The 19606-nt window shown below is 35.1% G+C and overlaps 2 protein-coding genes across 2 annotated transcripts in view; one reads left to right on the top strand and one right to left on the bottom strand.

The window, feature by feature from the left end:
- The first annotated feature begins 8102 nt into the window (after positions 1-8102).
- LOC131146853 (desiccation-related protein PCC13-62-like) lies at positions 8103-10503 on the top strand. Its single transcript, XM_058096660.1, has 3 exons — positions 8103-8677; positions 9020-9245; positions 9919-10503. Exons 1-3 carry the CDS (start codon positions 8319-8321, stop codon positions 10294-10296), a joined length of 963 nt encoding a protein of 320 aa, XP_057952643.1. The 5' UTR covers positions 8103-8318; the 3' UTR covers positions 10297-10503.
- A 1020-nt stretch (positions 10504-11523) lies between these two features.
- Positions 11524-19606, bottom strand: part of LOC131146852 (DExH-box ATP-dependent RNA helicase DExH3) — a 100527-nt gene continuing 92444 nt past the window's right edge. Inside the window, exons 15-19 of the mRNA XM_058096659.1 lie at positions 15014-15322; positions 13912-13971; positions 13141-13293; positions 12899-13009; positions 11524-12769 (exon numbers count right to left, since the gene is read on the bottom strand). Of these exons, the coding sequence (XP_057952642.1) occupies positions 12308-12769; positions 12899-13009; positions 13141-13293; positions 13912-13971; positions 15014-15322 (1095 nt within the window). The 3' untranslated portion in view covers positions 11524-12307. The remainder of the gene's footprint in view (positions 12770-12898; positions 13010-13140; positions 13294-13911; positions 13972-15013; positions 15323-19606) is intronic.

Here is a 19606-nt window from a genome sequence, read left to right as displayed (position 1 = left end):
ATCCTGCTCTCTGGCAAAAGGCTCATTTCTCTCTGCCACCACCAAGTGCTGCGTATTACATGGGCATTCTACATTCTGGTAGCGTAGTGGCAGCACTAATTGCGGATTAAGAGGATGACTCTTCTCCACTGACATGACTGCTGCAGAATCTCATTCCATCTTAATAGCGGCCAATACCGACCTCAAATTCCTACACTCAGATGGCTCCTAGTACTTTGTATATATTCCTAGTTCACTATCAATGACAACTTTTCTATTTTTTTTTCGTCCACTATGTTAAGAACAATCCCAGTCCATGGCCAGACATATAGATCTTTCCTTCAGATAGATTTGAAATTAAGAGGTTACTTCTGTTAGGAAAAGTGAGAAAAGATCTTCAGGACCTGATTCATTCAAGAAGCTAAAAATGAGTAAAGCTTCCACGAAGCCTTTGCACAATACTACAAAGTCTATCTCAAAGAAACTTGAAAAATATTTTGTAAATGATGAAAGTGGGACTTCCTTGGGAGGGAAAATCTATATTAATAATATGATGTGTAAGGGCTCCGGTCCCATTAAACCTAGCTAGGATCGACATGCTCTTCTCCTTGTATTTTTATCTTCAACTCATCCAGATTCTCATTTGTGGTGTCAAGTTGCTTACTGGACAATATCAGCAACTATTTTTATCTATCCACTTCTCCCATGAAGTAAAAGTGGAATCCACTTATAAGAAAGGTGAATATACCATCCTTCCTAGGAAAGGTGAAGTTTGGACATTATATATACAAGCACTAGAAGGCTGAAATGACATACGCGCATACACGTTCTAACTTGAAAATATGTGAAAATCTGACATAGTGGAATTCGTTGAAGAAAAAGATCTTTGGACGAAATTCTCTATACTAGAGCATGTCTCTAGTTTTAACTCGGTTTTCAAGACTCAAGTAAGAGATGGTTTTGGGCGATGACACCCAGTGGTACATAATGGAAATCCCTGAGCGTTGCACGCTTTGGAAAGTAGAATGATTTTTGGGGATGAAACCCATATTACTTGGAATCTGTTTGGATACTTGACCAAATATATCCTGGTTTGAATCATGTATCGTCTGTCTCTTAAATTGCTCATTCAAAATATACATGATTTTGGGTAGCATTGGTTTTGTTGTGCATGCATCTTGGCCACTTAGGTCATAACCTAGAACACTAATGGGGCTAGCATGTTTTTTTTGGCAAGGCTAGGTGATTCCTTGGCCATCTCTGTCTCTGTGGGAAGACCTTACCTTTAGGTTTGAATTATCTGTAAGTTAAACTACTTGTTTTAATTATTAATGATGGTTCTATAAACGTTATACAAGACTATTAGTGACAATTTAAAAAATTTGTCGCTAATAATAGGCTATTAGTAATGGTTCTCATAAATCATCACTAATATAGTTGACTTTACCTAATCAAAAAATGCATTATTAGTCACGGTTTGGCAAACTGTTACTATTACTAGCCTATTAGTGACAATTTCCATAAATCGTCACTAATAACAAACTATTAGTGATGGTTATTCTAAACCATCACTAATATAGTTAAATAAATAATTTATATATTTTTTAAATAAAAAGACTATTAGTGATGGTTTAACAAATTCGTCACTAATAATAGGATATTAGTAATGGTTCTAATGAACCGTCACTACTAATGTTGACTTTTCATAGTCAACAAAAGTATTATTAGTGGTGGTTATATAACTCGTTACTAATTAAGGACTATTAGTGACGGTTTAGAAAAACCATGACTAATAATGCATTAATAGTGACGGTTTTAGGAACCGTTACTAATAATACATTATTAGTAACGGTTATTTAATTGTCACTAATAAGAGGCTTTTAGTGACGCTTTGATGTCGTCACTAATACTCCAAAAAATGTCGCTAATATTTTTCCGAGTTAGTTTCCAAGCAAAAAGTGGTTTCCTGCGATAGTTCGGCGGAAAAATTTGGGTTTTAGTGGCGAAAGTATTAGTGACAGTTGCTATTTCGTCACTAAATGTTCCTTGTTAGTGACGGTTTGGAGAACCATCACTAATACTTACACTAGTAGTGACGGTTTCTATAAACCATCACTAATAAGCCACTTTTAGTGATGAAATTGAAACTATCACTAATACTTACGTCACTAAAAACCAGTTTTTTGTAGTGGCAACTTTAGCCTTTTTGAGCTTATCAACCAACTTACACATACTTGAAACCTGAACTAGTTCCATCCAAATCCGATGCATAAAAGAAAGAAAATTTTCATGGGAACTCAATCCACATATTTTGATACCTAAAAGGAGGTGGTCCATATCTTGTCGAAGGATTTGAGAAATGTATCAGCATAGGTTTGTGATCTAACATCTTCCTCGCCAAGTATTCCAGCCTAACAGTTTGAAAATGATTAATGAACAAAACATTCACAAGAGCCTGGTCAAGCTTCGCTCATCTCCTAGTCAGACCAACTTTCCCATTAAACCAAGACATACACTCACCATGGAACTTTAAATCAACGACAGTACAATTGTTTAAACAATTATTAAACTCCTCCATAGAAGCCAAATGTCTAGGCTGCCCCCCAATTCATTCCCCATCCTCTCAAATAATGTTAAAGTCCCTTACAATAAGCCAAGGATTCAACCCTACTTGCAAAGCTTCCAAATCTGTCCAAAGACCCCTACGCTCATAAAAGGAGCATTTCATATATACAAAGGTGACAAGCACTTTTATGCCATTTAAAACCACCTATCCCACGATCATCTGATTTGACATCACCACTTCAAAATCTTTATGCTCATTCCACATGACCCACACTTTACCTCCTATTGCTTCATTTGAACAATATTTAGGAAAATCTAAATATTGTGCAAAACAAAACATAGAGTCCTCCTACATAAACGATTCTGAAATGGCCAACATAGATATTGAATATTTCCTAACCAAATTTCTCAAGCGTTTCTTTGATGTGCCTATACCGCGCACGTTCCACACCAATATTTTTGTCCTCATAATGATTAATATCATATCATTGCAAGATAAATATTGCTTTGTATTTGCAAGACAAATATTGTTTTGTATTTGGAATATTACCTATAATAATTTATATATATATATATATATATATATATTCATACATTGTATATATTTATGCCACAAAATTATTCTTACCCATTTTTTAATACTATGATAGTGAGTTTTAGATTAACAATAAGGTTACTCACTTGTGTGGTTGGTCAAGGGTTCGAGTCCAAAAAATAACCTCTCTACATAAAAAGTAGGGGTAAGACTGTGTATAATATGAGACCCTTGCCCTACCCTCACCAAGTGAGGAGCTTTTTGGCCTCAAAGACACTTTTTTTTTTTATACAACAACAACAACAAAAAAACCAAGCCTTAAGTTCCACTAGGTGAGGTCAGTTATATGAATCTTTTTTCACCAACGTATGCGATCATGGACCATTTCTTTTGACAGATTCATGGATATTAGATCCTTACTCACTATCTCCTCCCAAATTATTTTAGGTCTACCCCTACCCCTTCTACAACCTCTCATAGTAAGTAACTCACTCTTCCTCACTGGTGCACTATGTGACCCATTTTGCAAGTGTTCGTACCACCTAAGTCGTCCCTCTCTCATCTTATCTTCTATAGGAGCTACACCTAATGTACCTCGAATATGTTCATTCCTTAATTTATCTTTCAATGCTATACCACTCATCCATCTAAGCATTCTCATCTTGGCAAGTTTTACTTTTTGGATATTATGTTTCTTCGTCGCTCAACATTCTGATCCATATAACATAGCTGGTATTATAACTGCCCTATAAAACTTCCCTTTCAATTTTAAGAGTATTATACGATCACAGAGCACACTTGAAGCACTTCTCCATTTTACCCAACCTGCTTTAACTTTATGCATTACATCATCTTCAATTTCTCCTTCAGCTTGCATAATAGATCCAAGGTATCAAAACCTACAAGTGTTATTTATTTCTTCATCATCAAGTTTAATTTTGTTTCCAATATTCTTCCTATCATTACTAAAATTACATTTCATACATTCCGTCTTATTTCTACTTATCCTAAAGTCTATAGATTCCAAAGTTTCTCTCCATAATTCTAACTTAACCTTTACGCCGTCCCTAGTTTCATCAATTAATACATTATCATTTGCAGACAACATACATCATGGAACCTCCTTTTGATTCTCTTAGTCAATTGGTCCATTAATAAATCAAAAAGATAAGAACTCAAAGCAGATCCTTGATGTACACCTATGGTGATTAGAAATTCTTTAGTTTCTACATCTATAGTCCTTATACTAGTCATTACTCCATCATACATATCCTTAATGACATCAGTATACCTATTACATACACCCATTTTTTCTAAAACCCACCATAAAACTTCCCTAGATATGCAATCATATGCTTCTTCTTTTTTTTCAATGCTATATAATATTTTACTATAATAATATAATTAACAAGAGTGTGCATATTGTTGTATTATAAGAGATATTTTTGTGGTAACCAACTAAATTAATATTTTCAATTTCCATGGAAATAAACAATTACCAAGGGTGAGCATGGAATGAAATTCTTATATGGAATCAAAATATTTTAGGTTGTATTAGGAGGATAGATGTCAACTCTTATATTTGAATTTGTATAGATTTGGATAAAACTTGGTACAAATACTATTTTATTTTTCAGTTTTCAACATTTATACAGGTATGCCAAAAAGTAATTTTTTTCTTGTATTTTTTTTGTAAAAAAATTCTATATAAATGTCGGGAAAAATGAAATATAAAATTTTAAAAAATAAAAAATAAAAAATATTTTCCACATCTAAACCTCAATGTCATAAATGACTAATGGAAGGATTAACAAGGTTGGGCTCTACTTTTACCATATGGGCCAGCCATTCTTGGGCCAGATCGTGGGCTGGGCTGTGGCAGATTAAGGGGTTCAAAGGAATTTGGAGGGGGTCGGGATTGGTTAGAAGTGCTATGTAATGGATGCAAAAGGCAGATAGGACCATTTAAACGTTCACACTTGGATTTGGTATTGAGTAGCAATTAATTAAACTTACAAAAATTAGGGGTAACAAAATGGATTCAGGGCTAAATTTGGACGAGTCATAGACAGGTGAGGGTTAAACGGATTTGGGATTGATCTGTTTATTAACAGGTAAATAATTAGCAAATCTAAATCCTTTTATTTATTAAACGGGTCATAAACAAGTACCTCTTAAGCACCCGCTTAAAATGATAATTTATAGTACATCCCTTTAATTTATTAAAAACCTAAAAGTAAAAATAAAAATTATAAAATATTATTTTTTAATGTAAATGAGTGACCCGATGGGTACCCGATCTAGATTTGTCTAATTCGTTTATTAAATAGGTTGGATTCAGATTGACAATTTATAAACAAGTCATCTCCTCTTAAACTCAAACTCGATCTAAACGTACAAGTCATGCATAGTCTTGATCTGCCCTAGCAAAGACAGGTGAATTTGGACGAAATGGATTCAAAATGGATTGATCTAAATTTGAATTTGGTATTGAGTAGCAATTAATTAAACTTACAGAGATTAGGGGTGGCAAAATGGATTCTGAATTTGGACGAGTCATAGACAGGTGAAGGCTAAACAGATTTGGGTTTGAATTAACCTATTTTAATAGGTCAATAATCTACAAGTCCAAATCCGTTTATTTATTAAACAAGTCATAAACAGGTACCTGTTAAGCACTCGTTTAAAAATATAATTTACAGTACATCTCTTTAATTTTTTTTTTTTTTAAATATGATTTAAATTTTCACTTGTGTTGTGTATCATTTTTTTTTTCTTTTCAAATTTTCAACAAATCTAGTTATATAACTTATAATTGTAAAATATTATTTATCAAAAACCTAAAAGTAAAAATAAAAATTATAAAATATTATTTTTTTTAATGTAAATGAGTGACCCGATGGGTACCCGATCTAGATTTATCTAATCCGTTTATTAAATGGGTTGGATTTGGATTGACAATTTATAAATGGATCATCTCCTCTCAAACCCAAATCCAATCTAAACGGACAGATAACAAGTCACCCATAGAGTCTTGAACCGTCTGTAACAAAGTCCTTTTATGTTTTGACATTTTCTTGCCCAATTTACTCCCTAACAAATCCATGTGGCCTAATGTAGAGGCAAGCCCAAAGACCTTTTCTACTCCGACATTTTCTTGCCCAATTTAATGGCTAACATATCCATGTGGCCCAATATAGAAGCAAGCCCATCCTAGCATTTTGTTGATTGAGAGAATACTTTATTATTTTAGAGGGCAACCCATATTTAGAAAAAACCAATACGTAAAGGAACAGCAAACCAAGGCACATTAAACCAACTCTCTCTCTCTCTCTCTCTCTCTCTCTCTCTCTCTCTCTCTCTCTCTCTCTCATCTTCTTAAACATTTGTTTGCATCAAGCATTTATGCAGGAGGAAAAAGAAAATAAAAAAAATTATTTTTTGTTATATTTTTTTAATGTTAAATAAAAATTTATTTTAATTAATATAATTAAGAATTAAGAAAAATTAAATACTGATGATACAAAAATCAAATTTTGTTCATTAATTTATTACATAACACTCTCATATATATATATATATATATATATATATATATATATATGTATGTATGTATTGTTTTCCCACTTTTTTGACATATTTATTTTATTTTATTTTTTAAAATGTTTGTAAAGCTGCAAACATGGTTTTGGGTTGTTTGGAATTTTTGAAAATGTTTAAAAAAAGTAAAAATAAATTAAATTAATATTTTTCTTTTTCATGTTGGTTAAAGCAGAAAATAAAAGAAAAATCTAACATATGAAATGATAAAAAAAATTAAATTTACACATCATTAACATGTAACTTGTTCTAATTTTTAATTATATTAAACAATTTTTGAACAATATTTTGATACCAAGCTAAAATACATATAGTGAAAAAAAAAAATTCCTTTCGTTTCTTTTTTCTCAATCAAATTTTTTATCGAAACGAAGATGAGTGCTTGCATTCATTAAACCAAATTAATTAAGGTAGCACTTAAGAGCATGAATTGTGACATTTGGATTACAATTTGCATGGAACTAGTTAGAAGAAATTGAATACAATTTTGTACTTATTTTTTAAAAAAATTTACACAAATTCAAATTTAGAGTAAATTTTATAATTCCAAACGAAGTGTAATAATAAATTTTCTTATTAAAAAAAATACCGCTCAACTTATGCTTGTGTATGTGCGTGTGTATCAACTTGTTTTGTGGTATGTTAATTAATTATCACATACCATTGTTGGAGTAGTAATTAATTATATGTTTTTAAGAGGAGTCCGGTTGTAAATTGATCGTCCATCTTCCAAACATCTAGTGCAACAATTTCTCGTTAAATAATCTAAGTTAATCAAATTAGATATCTAAGTTGACAACCAAATCACTTTAAAACTGGCCTTCGTCTAGGTTATTATGTGGGGAATAGAATAGCATAGTTAGGTGACATCTCATTATCAATCGTTTTCACTTTTATTTTGATTTTTAGATATATGGGATGTGATAATACCATATCTTTGGTATTATCACATAAATTTTAGACTTCAAATTTTAATTTTGTATAGATTGATTCAAATATATTTTAGGATATGTCATTATATTAATCTCTAGAGGTTTGTTAAAAAGACAGACATCTTTCATTAGGTTTCAAAAATATTAAAGACCTTCTCTAAAATTTGTCAAAGGACAAATATTTCCTTAAAAAATTTCTTTCTTGCAAAATACAAGAAAAAAATTATGTTTTTGTTATAAATATCAAGGAAGTTCTTGAAATTCTCGATATGTTAGTAGAGATTAGTATATTTTGTACTACATTTTTTTTATGAAATACATAAATTAAAATTCAAAACAGCTCTCAAACACAAGTGAAATGATCTTCACACGTGAGAGGCTTTGAACATAGCCAGGTAATTTGGACCCACCTCATCTCCCTCCTCATAAAGCTCTCCACCCAACACCCTACAATGCTCTCTTCCATCACTCAGCTCCCCACGTGCATGGATGTGTTCAAACTATGTATGACTCACCACCACCTCTCTGACTGTATCTACCGCCAATATAGCTGCAATTTCTCTCAATCTCTCTCTCTCTCTCTCTCTCTCTCTCTCTCTCTCTGCCTATAAATTCTTGGGCAAACGTTCAGAGTTAACACACACGCGAGAGAGAGAGAGAGAGAGAGAGAGAGAGAGAGAGAGGCAATTTGGTGTATAGCAGAGGTTATGAGGGGCAGGAGTAGTGTTGTGTGGGTGATGGGGATGATGATAAGCCTCCTCCTCTCCTTCTTCTTCTTCGTAGGAGGGGCGTCGTCGTCCTCTGGCGAGGCTAAGAAGGGTGGTGGTGGTGGTTATAACGACGCCGTGCCGAAAGAGGACGTGGATCTGCTGGAGTTCCCACTGAATTTGGAGTTCTTGGAGGCGGAGTTCTTCTTGTGGGGGGCACTGGGGCGTGGGCTGGACGTCGTGGCTCCAAAACTCGCCATGGGAGGTCCTTCCCCCCTCGGTGCTAGGATCGCTAACCTCGACCCTCTCACCCGAGACATCATTGCCCAATTTGCCTATCAAGAAGTCGGACACTTAAGGTAACCAACCTACTATGCGGCTGCTGCTGCTGCTGCTGCTCCTCCCCCTCCTCCTACAACTACTATATATATATAAACACTCCTGAAAATTATAGAATATCCCTTTCTCTGTACGCGTTTAATTCTGCTTGGCACTTATATACTGTTCAAGTTCTTCCATATGCGTGCCTGTTTTAAAAACACTTAAATTTTAGTTGAAATAATTTTTAAATAGTTTATTTTTTCCATTATTATGCTCCAGTAAAAGAATAGAAACCAAATATTTAATTTTGATAGTTTTAACTAATTGCATTAATGGAATTATGGGCTGTAATTTGCTACATTAATTATAATTGTATGTAGGGCTATTCAAAGTACTGTGAAAGGGTTTCCGAGACCACTACTAGATTTGAGTGTTAAATCATTCGCAACTGTGATAAATAGTGCCTTTGGACGACCCTTGGAGCCACCCTTCGATCCTTATGCGAATTCCATTAACTATCTAATTGCGTCTTATGTAATTCCGTATGTGGGACTCACCGGCTATGTTGGAGCAAACCCTAAACTCCAAGGCGCGGTTTCCAAGCGGGTAAGTTAACTCCAAGACCTCGTGATTCTTAAATTCTTCATGAAATTATTGCAGGTTTTGGTCCAAGTCTTTTACATTCAATTATACACTCTTAGAATCTAGAAAAAAAAAAAAGTAAGGCTGATTTCCTCGACAAATTTTTCTCCAAATTTGGACAAACTATTCAAAAAATATAATCATATTTCAAACCTTTTTAGTAAAGTTTGTTGAAATTTTGCTGAGAAATTAAATTTCCTTGAGATTGAAATCAAGTTTGGAAACCCTCTAATTTTCAAACTTGATAAGGTACTATTTTTTTGTGAAGCATTGACAAAAAAATTTAGAATTTGATAATTCCCGTCCAAAATTTTAATAAAGGATTTCATCGAATTATAAGTGTCTCAATTTAAAGAATTTTCAAGTTATATGAGTTCCTTTTATAATAAATACAGTTTTTGATGTGCATGTCATTTGTAATTATTGCACATTACACACTATATATGTCATTTACATATTTTTGTTTTACAATGTATTTTAAATCAAAATTTGTACCAAAATTTCCATTTTTTGAAGATTTGAAATTTTTATAAAAACCTTAAAATTTAGAACCTTCTTTGTACTCAATAAACCAACACCAATATATTAGCCCAATATATATGTTACATTGATCTACCTGTATGTGCACATGTTTTAGCTTGTTGCAGGCCTTTTGGGTGTCGAATCAGGCCAAGATGCTGTCATTCGAACACTCCTCTACGAGCACGCACTAGAGAGGGTCCATCCCTATGAAATTACAGTGGCAGAGTTCACTAGCCGAATTTCCGAACTAAGGGATAAGCTTGGGCACCAAGGATTGAAAGATGAAGGGCTTATTGTCCCAAAAGCTGAAGGGGCGGAGGGAAAAATTGAAGGCAATGTTCTAGTAGGAAACGAGTACTCAATTTCCTACGATAGGACCCCAGAAGAGATACTAAGGATTGTGTATGGAAGTGGGGATGAACACGTTCCTGGAGGATTCTATCCGAAGGGAGGAAATGGTCACATTGCCAAATCTAAGCTACATAAAGCCTAAACAGGAACATGGAAATCATATTACAAGGAGTCACTTTTCACGAGTTGGTCAATTCTTACTAAAAAGTGAAGAGGAAAGCTCTAATGCTACCATCATTTTCTGATTAAGCACTATAATTTGATATGAACGTGTAATAAAGCTACATTTTACTCTCACAATAATGTATCCACGGACCAAATGCCTCATAAATAATTGTAGATTTGTCGACTTGGACATCTTGAATTTAGTTTCTCATAAAACATAAATATACTTGTAATAAAAATTAGTTTTAAAAAATACCTAATCAATTTATGCTCAAAGTTCATTATCAAAAAAGAGTTGTTATGCCAATGTAGATGCTTAGGTATTTGTGGTTCCCACAATAAAGGGTGACGTTTTCAAACTATATTAATTTGATTTAGTGCTTTTAGTCTCTTGTTCCTTTCAGGTATTGAATATTTTTTTTCTTTTCAAAACAATAAAGTAATCTATACAACAACAAAAACAACAAACCAAACCTTAAGTCTCTCTAGATGAGATAGACTACATGAACCTTTTTCTACCAATTTATGCGATTATGAATATTTTCAGGAGCTATTTTACGCCACCTTTTCTGTTATTTCTCATTGACGCAAGCATATGTTACAATTGCCCAAACCATCTAAACCATCCCTCTATTATCTTATCAAGTAATCTACTAGTCAAATAAAAGACATTTTCAAATTATATTAATTTGATATTGTGCTTTTTGTCTCCTGCTATTTTCACGGACTGATTTTTTTTCTCAAAATGACAAGTAAACTACCTGTGAATTCAAAGGCACCACTTATGGTTACGATAAGCATCAGGACCACCTCCGGACTTTTCTTTTGAGTGCATGGATGCGCTTCCTTCTCCATTGGCCCAACCGCCTTCTGCTATTACTGATTCCCAGGCAGCTTTTGAACAAGGAAATGTCTAATCAGAGACGACATTAACTGCTACCGAATACCAAACCTCTCCCAATTGTCAAACCTTTACATGGTGATGGTGGGTTGGTTCTAGTTGTGTGTAAGCACATTTGCGTTAGAGAGAGAGAGAGAGAGAGAGAGAGAGGGAGGTCTCAAAAAATGCCTGATCAATAGCTGTGATTTGCCATGGGATTACTTGTGCCAGCATCACATCGCTTCATACTTGCCAAGCAACAATCGTTGTTTTAGTAAGAACTCTCTACAAGACTATGAACCTACAAGCGAATAATAAATCAAATTTGAAGGAAAGAATAATGATTATGTAAGCACAAGAGACGCATTAGTATTCCACTTCTACAATTTGGCTTTCCTTTTCCCTTCACTGCCGACAGAATAATACAATCTTCTCTTATTCCCTTCCCTTGCCTACCCCCCTCCCTTCCCTCCATTTTCCTGTTGCCATGTCCTCAAATAAATAACCAATTGTAGCATAATAATGCATGACTTCAGTCAGGATTTCTCCCGCCTAGTTTCTGTTTAATTAAGACATAATTTTACATCATGAAAGTAAAAAGAGCAAGTGTGTGGAGTAGCCGCCATCTCTTTAGAGTTTGTATATCATCTTGTCAGTATTTTTGTCCGCCAAAAGATTTCCTGGTAATTCTTCCAACACAGGACAATAAGATACAGATGCAACGGTGGCTACCTGCTGCAGCAATAAGTTCACGGATGCAGCCTCCGCAATAGGAAAGACGACACCTTCCCTCAAAAACAATCAACTTCAGTTTCTTCAATCAATCTAGAAAGGAACCCCAGCGCCTGCCTCCGAAGACTTTAATCTACCACCCAATTCCAAAAACAAGGGTGCCAAAAGGACAACTTTTTCATGAACTTCTAACTACAACATCCTGTACAACTGTAATTGAATGAGAAAAATATCTGAGCTATAGATTCTCAAGGTTTGTGCCATCATGAATTTCAAGTCGAACCCAGTACTCTTCTCCTCCTCAGTAACAAAGTGATGAAAAATTTCAGTCTTAATCATTGATGTACCAGCTTCCCTTAGCACCATTAATTTAACTTCATTTCACACGCTTCTTTTTGCTCTTCTTTAGAAGCATTGACATCTGGTCGATATTGCTGCCAAATGATCCGCTATCACCAGTCAACCATTGTAGAGCTTCAGCTGCTGCATCCTTTTCAGCCTGTTTTTTGTTTCTGCAAGGCTGCCCTGCAAAATGCAACCCATTGAAGATCACAGACGCACAGAACTGGTTATTTTTTTGTTGTCTAGTCTTATAGGTGGGTGCTTCATGTCCTGCCCTGGCAAGCAATGCTTGCAGCTGTCCCTTGGAATTATCTAACCCACCACCACCACTTCTTAACACTGTGCCTTCCAACATCTCTTTTGTTGCCTTTTTTGAGGGCATTGACACTTGGCGACCAAAGACAAATCTACCATCACACTGGTCCCCTGAGATGACTAATCTAATGGCCGATAGAAGCTCACTGTGGGTGCCAAAATCCAACTTGGGGTTCAGAAGCTGTCCATAAAAAGCATAGATTTGAAATGAGCACATGAATTTGCTATAGAGAGAGAGACAAGGTCCTCATTTAAAAAGATAAAAAAATAGTAACATGAAAATGCAATTATAGCATACACCAATACTTACTTTCTTTTGAATCAGTTCTTCAAGCTCCCTCTTTAACCTTAGATAAGTATCTGCCAAGGTAGGTTTCATGAAAAACTCCAGGTAACCGCCCAACATTTTCAAGTGGCCATCCTACTCAAGCAAGTAATGTTTCCAGGAAAATCAGTTAGATAATAAGACTGAATTGGAAACACAATCCGCTAGAAACATTTTAAACAAATCATTGCAGGAATAATGGGCAGAACCGAAATAGAGGAACTCACTAGTCCTCCCCTGGAAACATTTCCTCCAAATAAAAGCAGAACTGAATCAGATACTGCAGTTGAATCCCGAAGAAAAACTGAATTCACTTTCACCTTCTCATTGAAAACCAGCCATGGGTATGGAATTTTAGGTTTTTGCGCATTTACTGAATTCTGAAAAGAAAAAGGAAAAACAGTCAATGAAAAGAAACAAGAACAGCAGCTAGCTTTTTTTATTTTTTATGTTTTATTTTTTTTCATTTTTTTATAGTTGAAAAAAGTTGAGGGGGAGGGGGAGGGGGAGGGATGACTGATTTACGGCAACCTTCCTCTAGCAAGACCCTTCAGTCTGTACTCGCAGGGGAACCAAATGCCAAGAAAACCCTAGACAAGCAAGCCAGCAAATAATGGGTTCTCAAGGGCTTGCCATAAGAGCAGTAGACACTCTCCTCAAAGGCTTTCAGCCAGTCCAACCAAAAGGCTTACTTAAAGAGAGAGCAGCCAGAGGTCTGAAATCAAGGTTCATTAGCTAACATCCAATCATACCACTACCCTCTGGGGTTCAAATATATGATCTCCATCCTCAAAACATCATCGGAGCCAACTCTTACCACTGAGCCATCACCCCTAGTGGTGAAAGCCCTAAAATTTGAGGCATCCTAAATTTTGATGCAATCTACAGTTATAGGCTCAAAAAATAAAACCAAGTAAATAATAATAAAAAAAATACTAACTAGAAGCCAAATAAACAGAACTTTGTGAAACACCAGATCAACTGAAAGAGAAACTTACGGAGTACAGAAGCACCTGACCATCCTCCATTGTTTTCAACAATATTGATTTTTCTTTGTTCTGCAGAAATAAACTTGCATAAGCACTTCTCTCCCTTGTAAAGCAAGGCAGGTAATAATCAAAACAAATGGATGAATCAGTGAGGAAAAGACTGTCCACTCGGGGTGATTTGATTCAGTTGGATCTTAATCAAATTACATAACCAAATTGATCAATTTCAAATTTAAGGACTGATTGATCCTAAACCGAAAACCTATCTGTGGGTTCAATGGTTTGGTTTTTATTCATATTTTATTTTTTTTTTTAAATTCCTCTCCTTCAGTTTGAATGCCAAAAAAATATTCTATAGTTTTTATTAACCAACAATTGTTATTAGATTAAAAAAGTTAACTAACATGGCCAAAAAATGCAAGGCGCATATCATTTGGAAGGAAGCCAAACAGGGCATATGGAGTTGGGCCACTGGCCATGTAGCTTAGTTATTTTTAGTACAAATCAAATGATCCTTTTTTTTTCTCATGCAATATGTTTGGATCATATGTTACTCTACATATCATCACTCTCAGGGTTGTGAACCATTTTTTTTTTTTTTGTTTACATGCAATACATTAAATTCATATCATAATTATTTTTGTACTTATCAAGTGATTCCATATATAATTTATGTAAATTTAAATTCTATTTTTCACTCTTTACTTTGCCCTCAAAAGTTGTATTCAGTTCTTCATATGCTGCAGCTTAGATCAGGAAGATAATTTTTTTTTTTGTTTAGTTCTACGAAGTATATATTTTTTTCATAATTTTTTTCTTATTTATATAAAAAAGCTTGATGACATAAGTTGCTAAATATAAGATAATACATGCAGATGCAATTACATGATGCAATCATTAAACTAAGGGCTTCATCCTCTAGTTTGACCTTGTTCAAATTTGCCAACTACATATTCTACTCTAGTTTTCTTATTTGTTTATTATTTCTGGAATCTTTTGTCTCCCTTTCTGAAAGAACACTTCTAAATTGTAGTATTCTTTATATTGTGAGATAATTTTTCCAGTTGTAAGAAACCAGAAGGAAAATGGGGAAAACGATCATATGACTTACCACAACTGAGCATATTCCTGGGAACAGACCAGCGCAAATAACTGCTCGGATAAGATGCTCATCATGGCTCCATGCATTGTTGATTTCTGTGTTGCAATCAGCCAGACCAGCATCCTTGAGCAAACTAAAAAACTGCTTCCTCAGGGAATCAATGGCTTTCAGAGTTTGTGCAGAAAGAAAATTTCTCCAGCAGTATTCGTAACCAGTACGCTGCCTTTCAGCATCTTTCCAACCCTCATAGGCTCTAACAAGTGCTAGATGATCACTGTAGTCACGAGCAGAGAACTGGGCTTTTGCAGACTCTGCAAGCTGCAAAATGAACAAGGAATAGTTAAAAGTGATTGTTGTACCTTTTGTCAATAAGAACAGATTCTTTGTGGAATTAAGATTTTCTCTGCCTCCATTGCCACAAAAAAACAAATTGAGATTTTTTTACTTAAAAGACATTTTTTTTATAGAGAAAAGAGACTTCATTAGAAAAAGCTAGTAGAAAAGGTTACAAAAAGGACAAAGAGTGATCAAACATAAAAAGAAGAAAAAAAATAGTCACAATCAGCACAATAGTGCCACCCAATTCCAATTGACATCCTCAAAGCAACAGCCATTGAAACAGCCTGCACTATAAGCCCAAAGCAATGCCAAATCTGAACCGTCCCAAAGTAAATCTGAAGATGATTTCTTTACAGAAAATATTCAAGCATTCCATTCCAACCAAATTCCCCATAAAACAGCATAAAGCGCCTCCATAACCAGACAACATGATCCTTCCCCAAAATCAACAAAAGAAAATTGTTGGTCACTCTATAAGGGCCAGCAGCAAAGCAATGTTTTATCTTAGAATGGACTTCATCCCCCCATATGCACCAATGAAAACGAAAAGATATCAGCCATAACCAGGTGAAAAAAAAAAAGAAAAAGGATTTACATGAATTGCACCCTGAAGAATCCAAAACCCACTTTCTACTTGCTCCTACTAGAAATATGACCACCCTCCAAGCATAATAAGTAAAGAAGAAAGCATGTCCAACTCACCACCATTCCAATCTCTTATAAAATAAAAATCCCAAGAAAAGGGGTTAACATTTGGAATAGAAAGGTCACGTCATTATGATGAGGAGAAAATAAGAAAGGGAAAAGGAACAAGACAATGCAGAACCCCACTCACCTCTCAACAGCAAATCCGATTACCTCTTGCCAATTGAAACTTTCTGAGAAGAATAGAGATGGGGGGAAACCTGCAAAATGAACCTCCAGTGAATCTCAGATGAGCATCTTGCCAGAGTGTCATTCCACCCAATCTCCTGCAAGCCAAACTTAATTTTTACAACTTTGTGCTATGGGGAGTTAACACTACAAGGAAACTGCCACCACCATTAACTAAAAAGAGCAGTTCTTTTTAGACAGCAAATTACCAAGAACAAACCCTCCCTTCTGTGCATCTACACACCACAATCCATTTAATTAAGTGATCCCTCCTCTCCACTAACCCTGACCAAATAAATCTCTCATAATCCTCTCAAGCTTTTCAATGACTCCTAAATCCTAAAAAATAAAAAAATGGAAAAGACGAAGGAATAGTGGAGAGACAAGCCTATATGATAGAGATACAGCCACCTAGATTTCCACCCATCCAATCACTAATCTACCTTAGTATCCACAGGGTCCCAGAATGGTAAAGAATGAGGCTTCCCTCCAAAGGGAACCCCAATAAGTCAGAGACTAATATAAGATGCCACACCCAGCTAAGGAGGTTCAACCCCAAAACCCATATCAATACTGAGATAGCCCCAACTCCACTCTTACCCAAATTAGTTCTAAGACTAGAGACCCTCTAAAAAGTTTGTAAGATAGTGAGAAACAAAAGGCACACATGATAATCTAGAAAAGTAATGATGTCATTGGCACGCTGGAAATGAGAAACAACCATCCCCTCCTTCCCCACCTTAATACCTCTCAGTACCCCCCTCTCCACAGCCCTATCTATAGTCCTAGTCAATGCATCCACCACAAAGATAAATAAAAATGGGGACAGAGAATTTCTTGCTTTAACCCCCTAGAAGACCTAAAACCACTCTTTTGGCTGTCCATTAATAATCACTAAAAAAATAAGCATTAGATAATCGCCCCCTTATGCAACCACTCCACCTATATCCAAACTCTTTCCTCTCTAACATCTTGTCTATAAACTCCCAAGTAACCCTATAATATGCCTTTTAAGCCCAACACTTAACTCTCTCTTTAGACCATGTATCAAAAAACATAAAGTGGGATATCCATTGCTGCTTTGCCATGGCAAAAGCAAAAATCCAGGTAGAGTATTGAACACGTTAATGCAAACACCATCGAGAAACGGTTCTACGAAACAAAAACCAAGTCAGTTTCTCAGAATTTGAATACTCCTTGAAAATACATTTTCTTCAGTTGCACACCACAGCCCGGATCCATCATCAATTTGTCAACCACATTCTCCATTGCCCCCACAAATCTGACAGACAACGTGATCTTATTTAACGGACAAGACTTGTGGATTATCAACCTAACTACTACACACATTTCTTAGAAACCCAATCCATAAATGATGCACTTAATGGTAATCATATTTAAAGAAGATAGGAAAAAAATTGTTGCAATCTTGACTATGACTGCCTTAAGGTAACTTCACCCAAGTTTTTACTTTCCATTTGCGCTCAAAGTTTCTTTCCCATTTGCCATGTTACTTTAGGTTCCCTCCTTGTCCCCCCAAATCTTGTTCATTATATCTCCATCTAGGATTAAATATTCTCGTTTGACTTCCTTTTCTAATGCTCATAAAACTAGTCTAACTTCTAGTATTTTATGATTTTCTCTCAAACCAAATGGCAGCCTTTGGAGATAAGTAATCTCCACAAATTTTTCCTTTGTCCCTAACTTCGGTTTACACTCGGTTGCTTTTGTTCAAACTCAATTAATGTTTTACCAAGAACCAAAGAAGGGGAGTGAATGAGGAGATGATTCTGTGCTTATGTGGCTTAGAGTGACTTAACTTGGGTAAAAGATCAAAACCACCCTATCTTAAGAAAAAACATTATGACCCTAAGTTCAGGAAAAAATATTTAGGCAGCTTGGAAGTTGGAAGTAACAGGGAATAAGTTATTTGAATTTGACAAAAGACACAATCTAAACATAATTGAATAATATAAAGCAATAGCTTTGGAAGATATCCTTTATCCAGAAGCAAGATGAGTCCTAGTACGATTCATAAGTGTGGAGTCATTAAAAGCGCTGTAGTCTTTGACTTCTGATTTTTAATGAGATGAATGAATAAAATTTTCTAGCATGGTGATTCCTCTAGGTCAGGGGAATTGCATGGGGATTGTCCATAGATATCTCACAAACCTTATGTAGATTTCTTAGGTTCTATCCTTCTTCCTCTTATTCTTTTTATTATTTTCTTTCTCATCTTGGATTCTGTTCATGCGCACCATTTACAAAAATCTTAGGGCCTGTTTAGTTGTGGAAAATAGTTTTCATTTCCATTTCTAGTTTCCAAAGATTCACAAACATGTCACCTTATTTCTACTTTTCCAACTAGAAACAAACATGTTTTCCAACTTTTCCATATAAAATCAGAAGATTAGAAAAGGGAGAGATTTTTTTCCTGATTATATGAAAAACTACAAATGGAAAATAAAAATTGTTTTCCACAGCTAAATAGATCCTTCACGTCTCGTTTTTCCTTCTCAAACCATCACCAATCACTATTCCATCTTCCACACCGTTAAAAGCCCTAAAACCTAAATTATTTTTTGCATTTCCATCACAAAACCTCTAAAAAAGGCCCATACCCAAGTTCCATCGCTTCAGGTCTGCTATCCCAATCATGATTTTTGTACCCCCAGAGAGGAAAGGTATCCCAGCTACTGAAAATCCTAGTCTTCTTGCTATGGCTTAAAAGCATAGTAGTCAAATGTGAGTCTACCAGCCAGCTCCAGAAAGAAAACAGGGCTTGTGCCTCATAGAGTTCAAGGAGAAGCACCATTCATAAGGCACAATGACACTTGCCTATGTATTTTTCCTTTATGCCTTTTTTTTTTTAGATTTTTAATCTCACTCATCCAATTTGTGTCTCTTAATGGTTACTTGGTCATTTAGAATTATTAGTATTTGTTAGAGTTATGTTTGCAAGTGTTGAGTTAGGGTATTATGGTCATTGTAATTGTACTAGACATATAAGATAAATAGAGGGCGAGACCTATCATTGACGGTAGGTCTTCCATTTTACCCAACTACTCAACATGGTATTAGAGCAAGATCCGACCTAAACCCTTATGTAGGACAAGAAGCAAGACCTTGGGAAGAGCTATGTTGTTGAATAATAAAGAAGAATTAGGTTAAGGGATTGTTGGGTTTGATTAGTAGTTTATTATGTATTTAGTTTACTTAGCATAATATTATGAGTATTTTGGGGGTTTGTGATATTTGTGCAAAGTATGGATTTGTTTGTAATTCATGTAGGTTTAGGGGTATGTGTGTAATTTTATGTGTTTAGGCTTTCTTATAAATAGTGTGCGAAGGCCATGTTGTAAGTTAGTTATTGATGAATTTGAATTGGAA

This window comes from Malania oleifera, chromosome 13 (genome assembly GCF_029873635.1).
Source record: "Malania oleifera isolate guangnan ecotype guangnan chromosome 13, ASM2987363v1, whole genome shotgun sequence".
Lineage (NCBI taxonomy): Eukaryota > Viridiplantae > Streptophyta > Magnoliopsida > Santalales > Ximeniaceae > Malania > Malania oleifera.
Note: the sequence above shows the minus strand (reverse complement) of the source record. Positions and strands in the feature narration are given on the sequence as shown.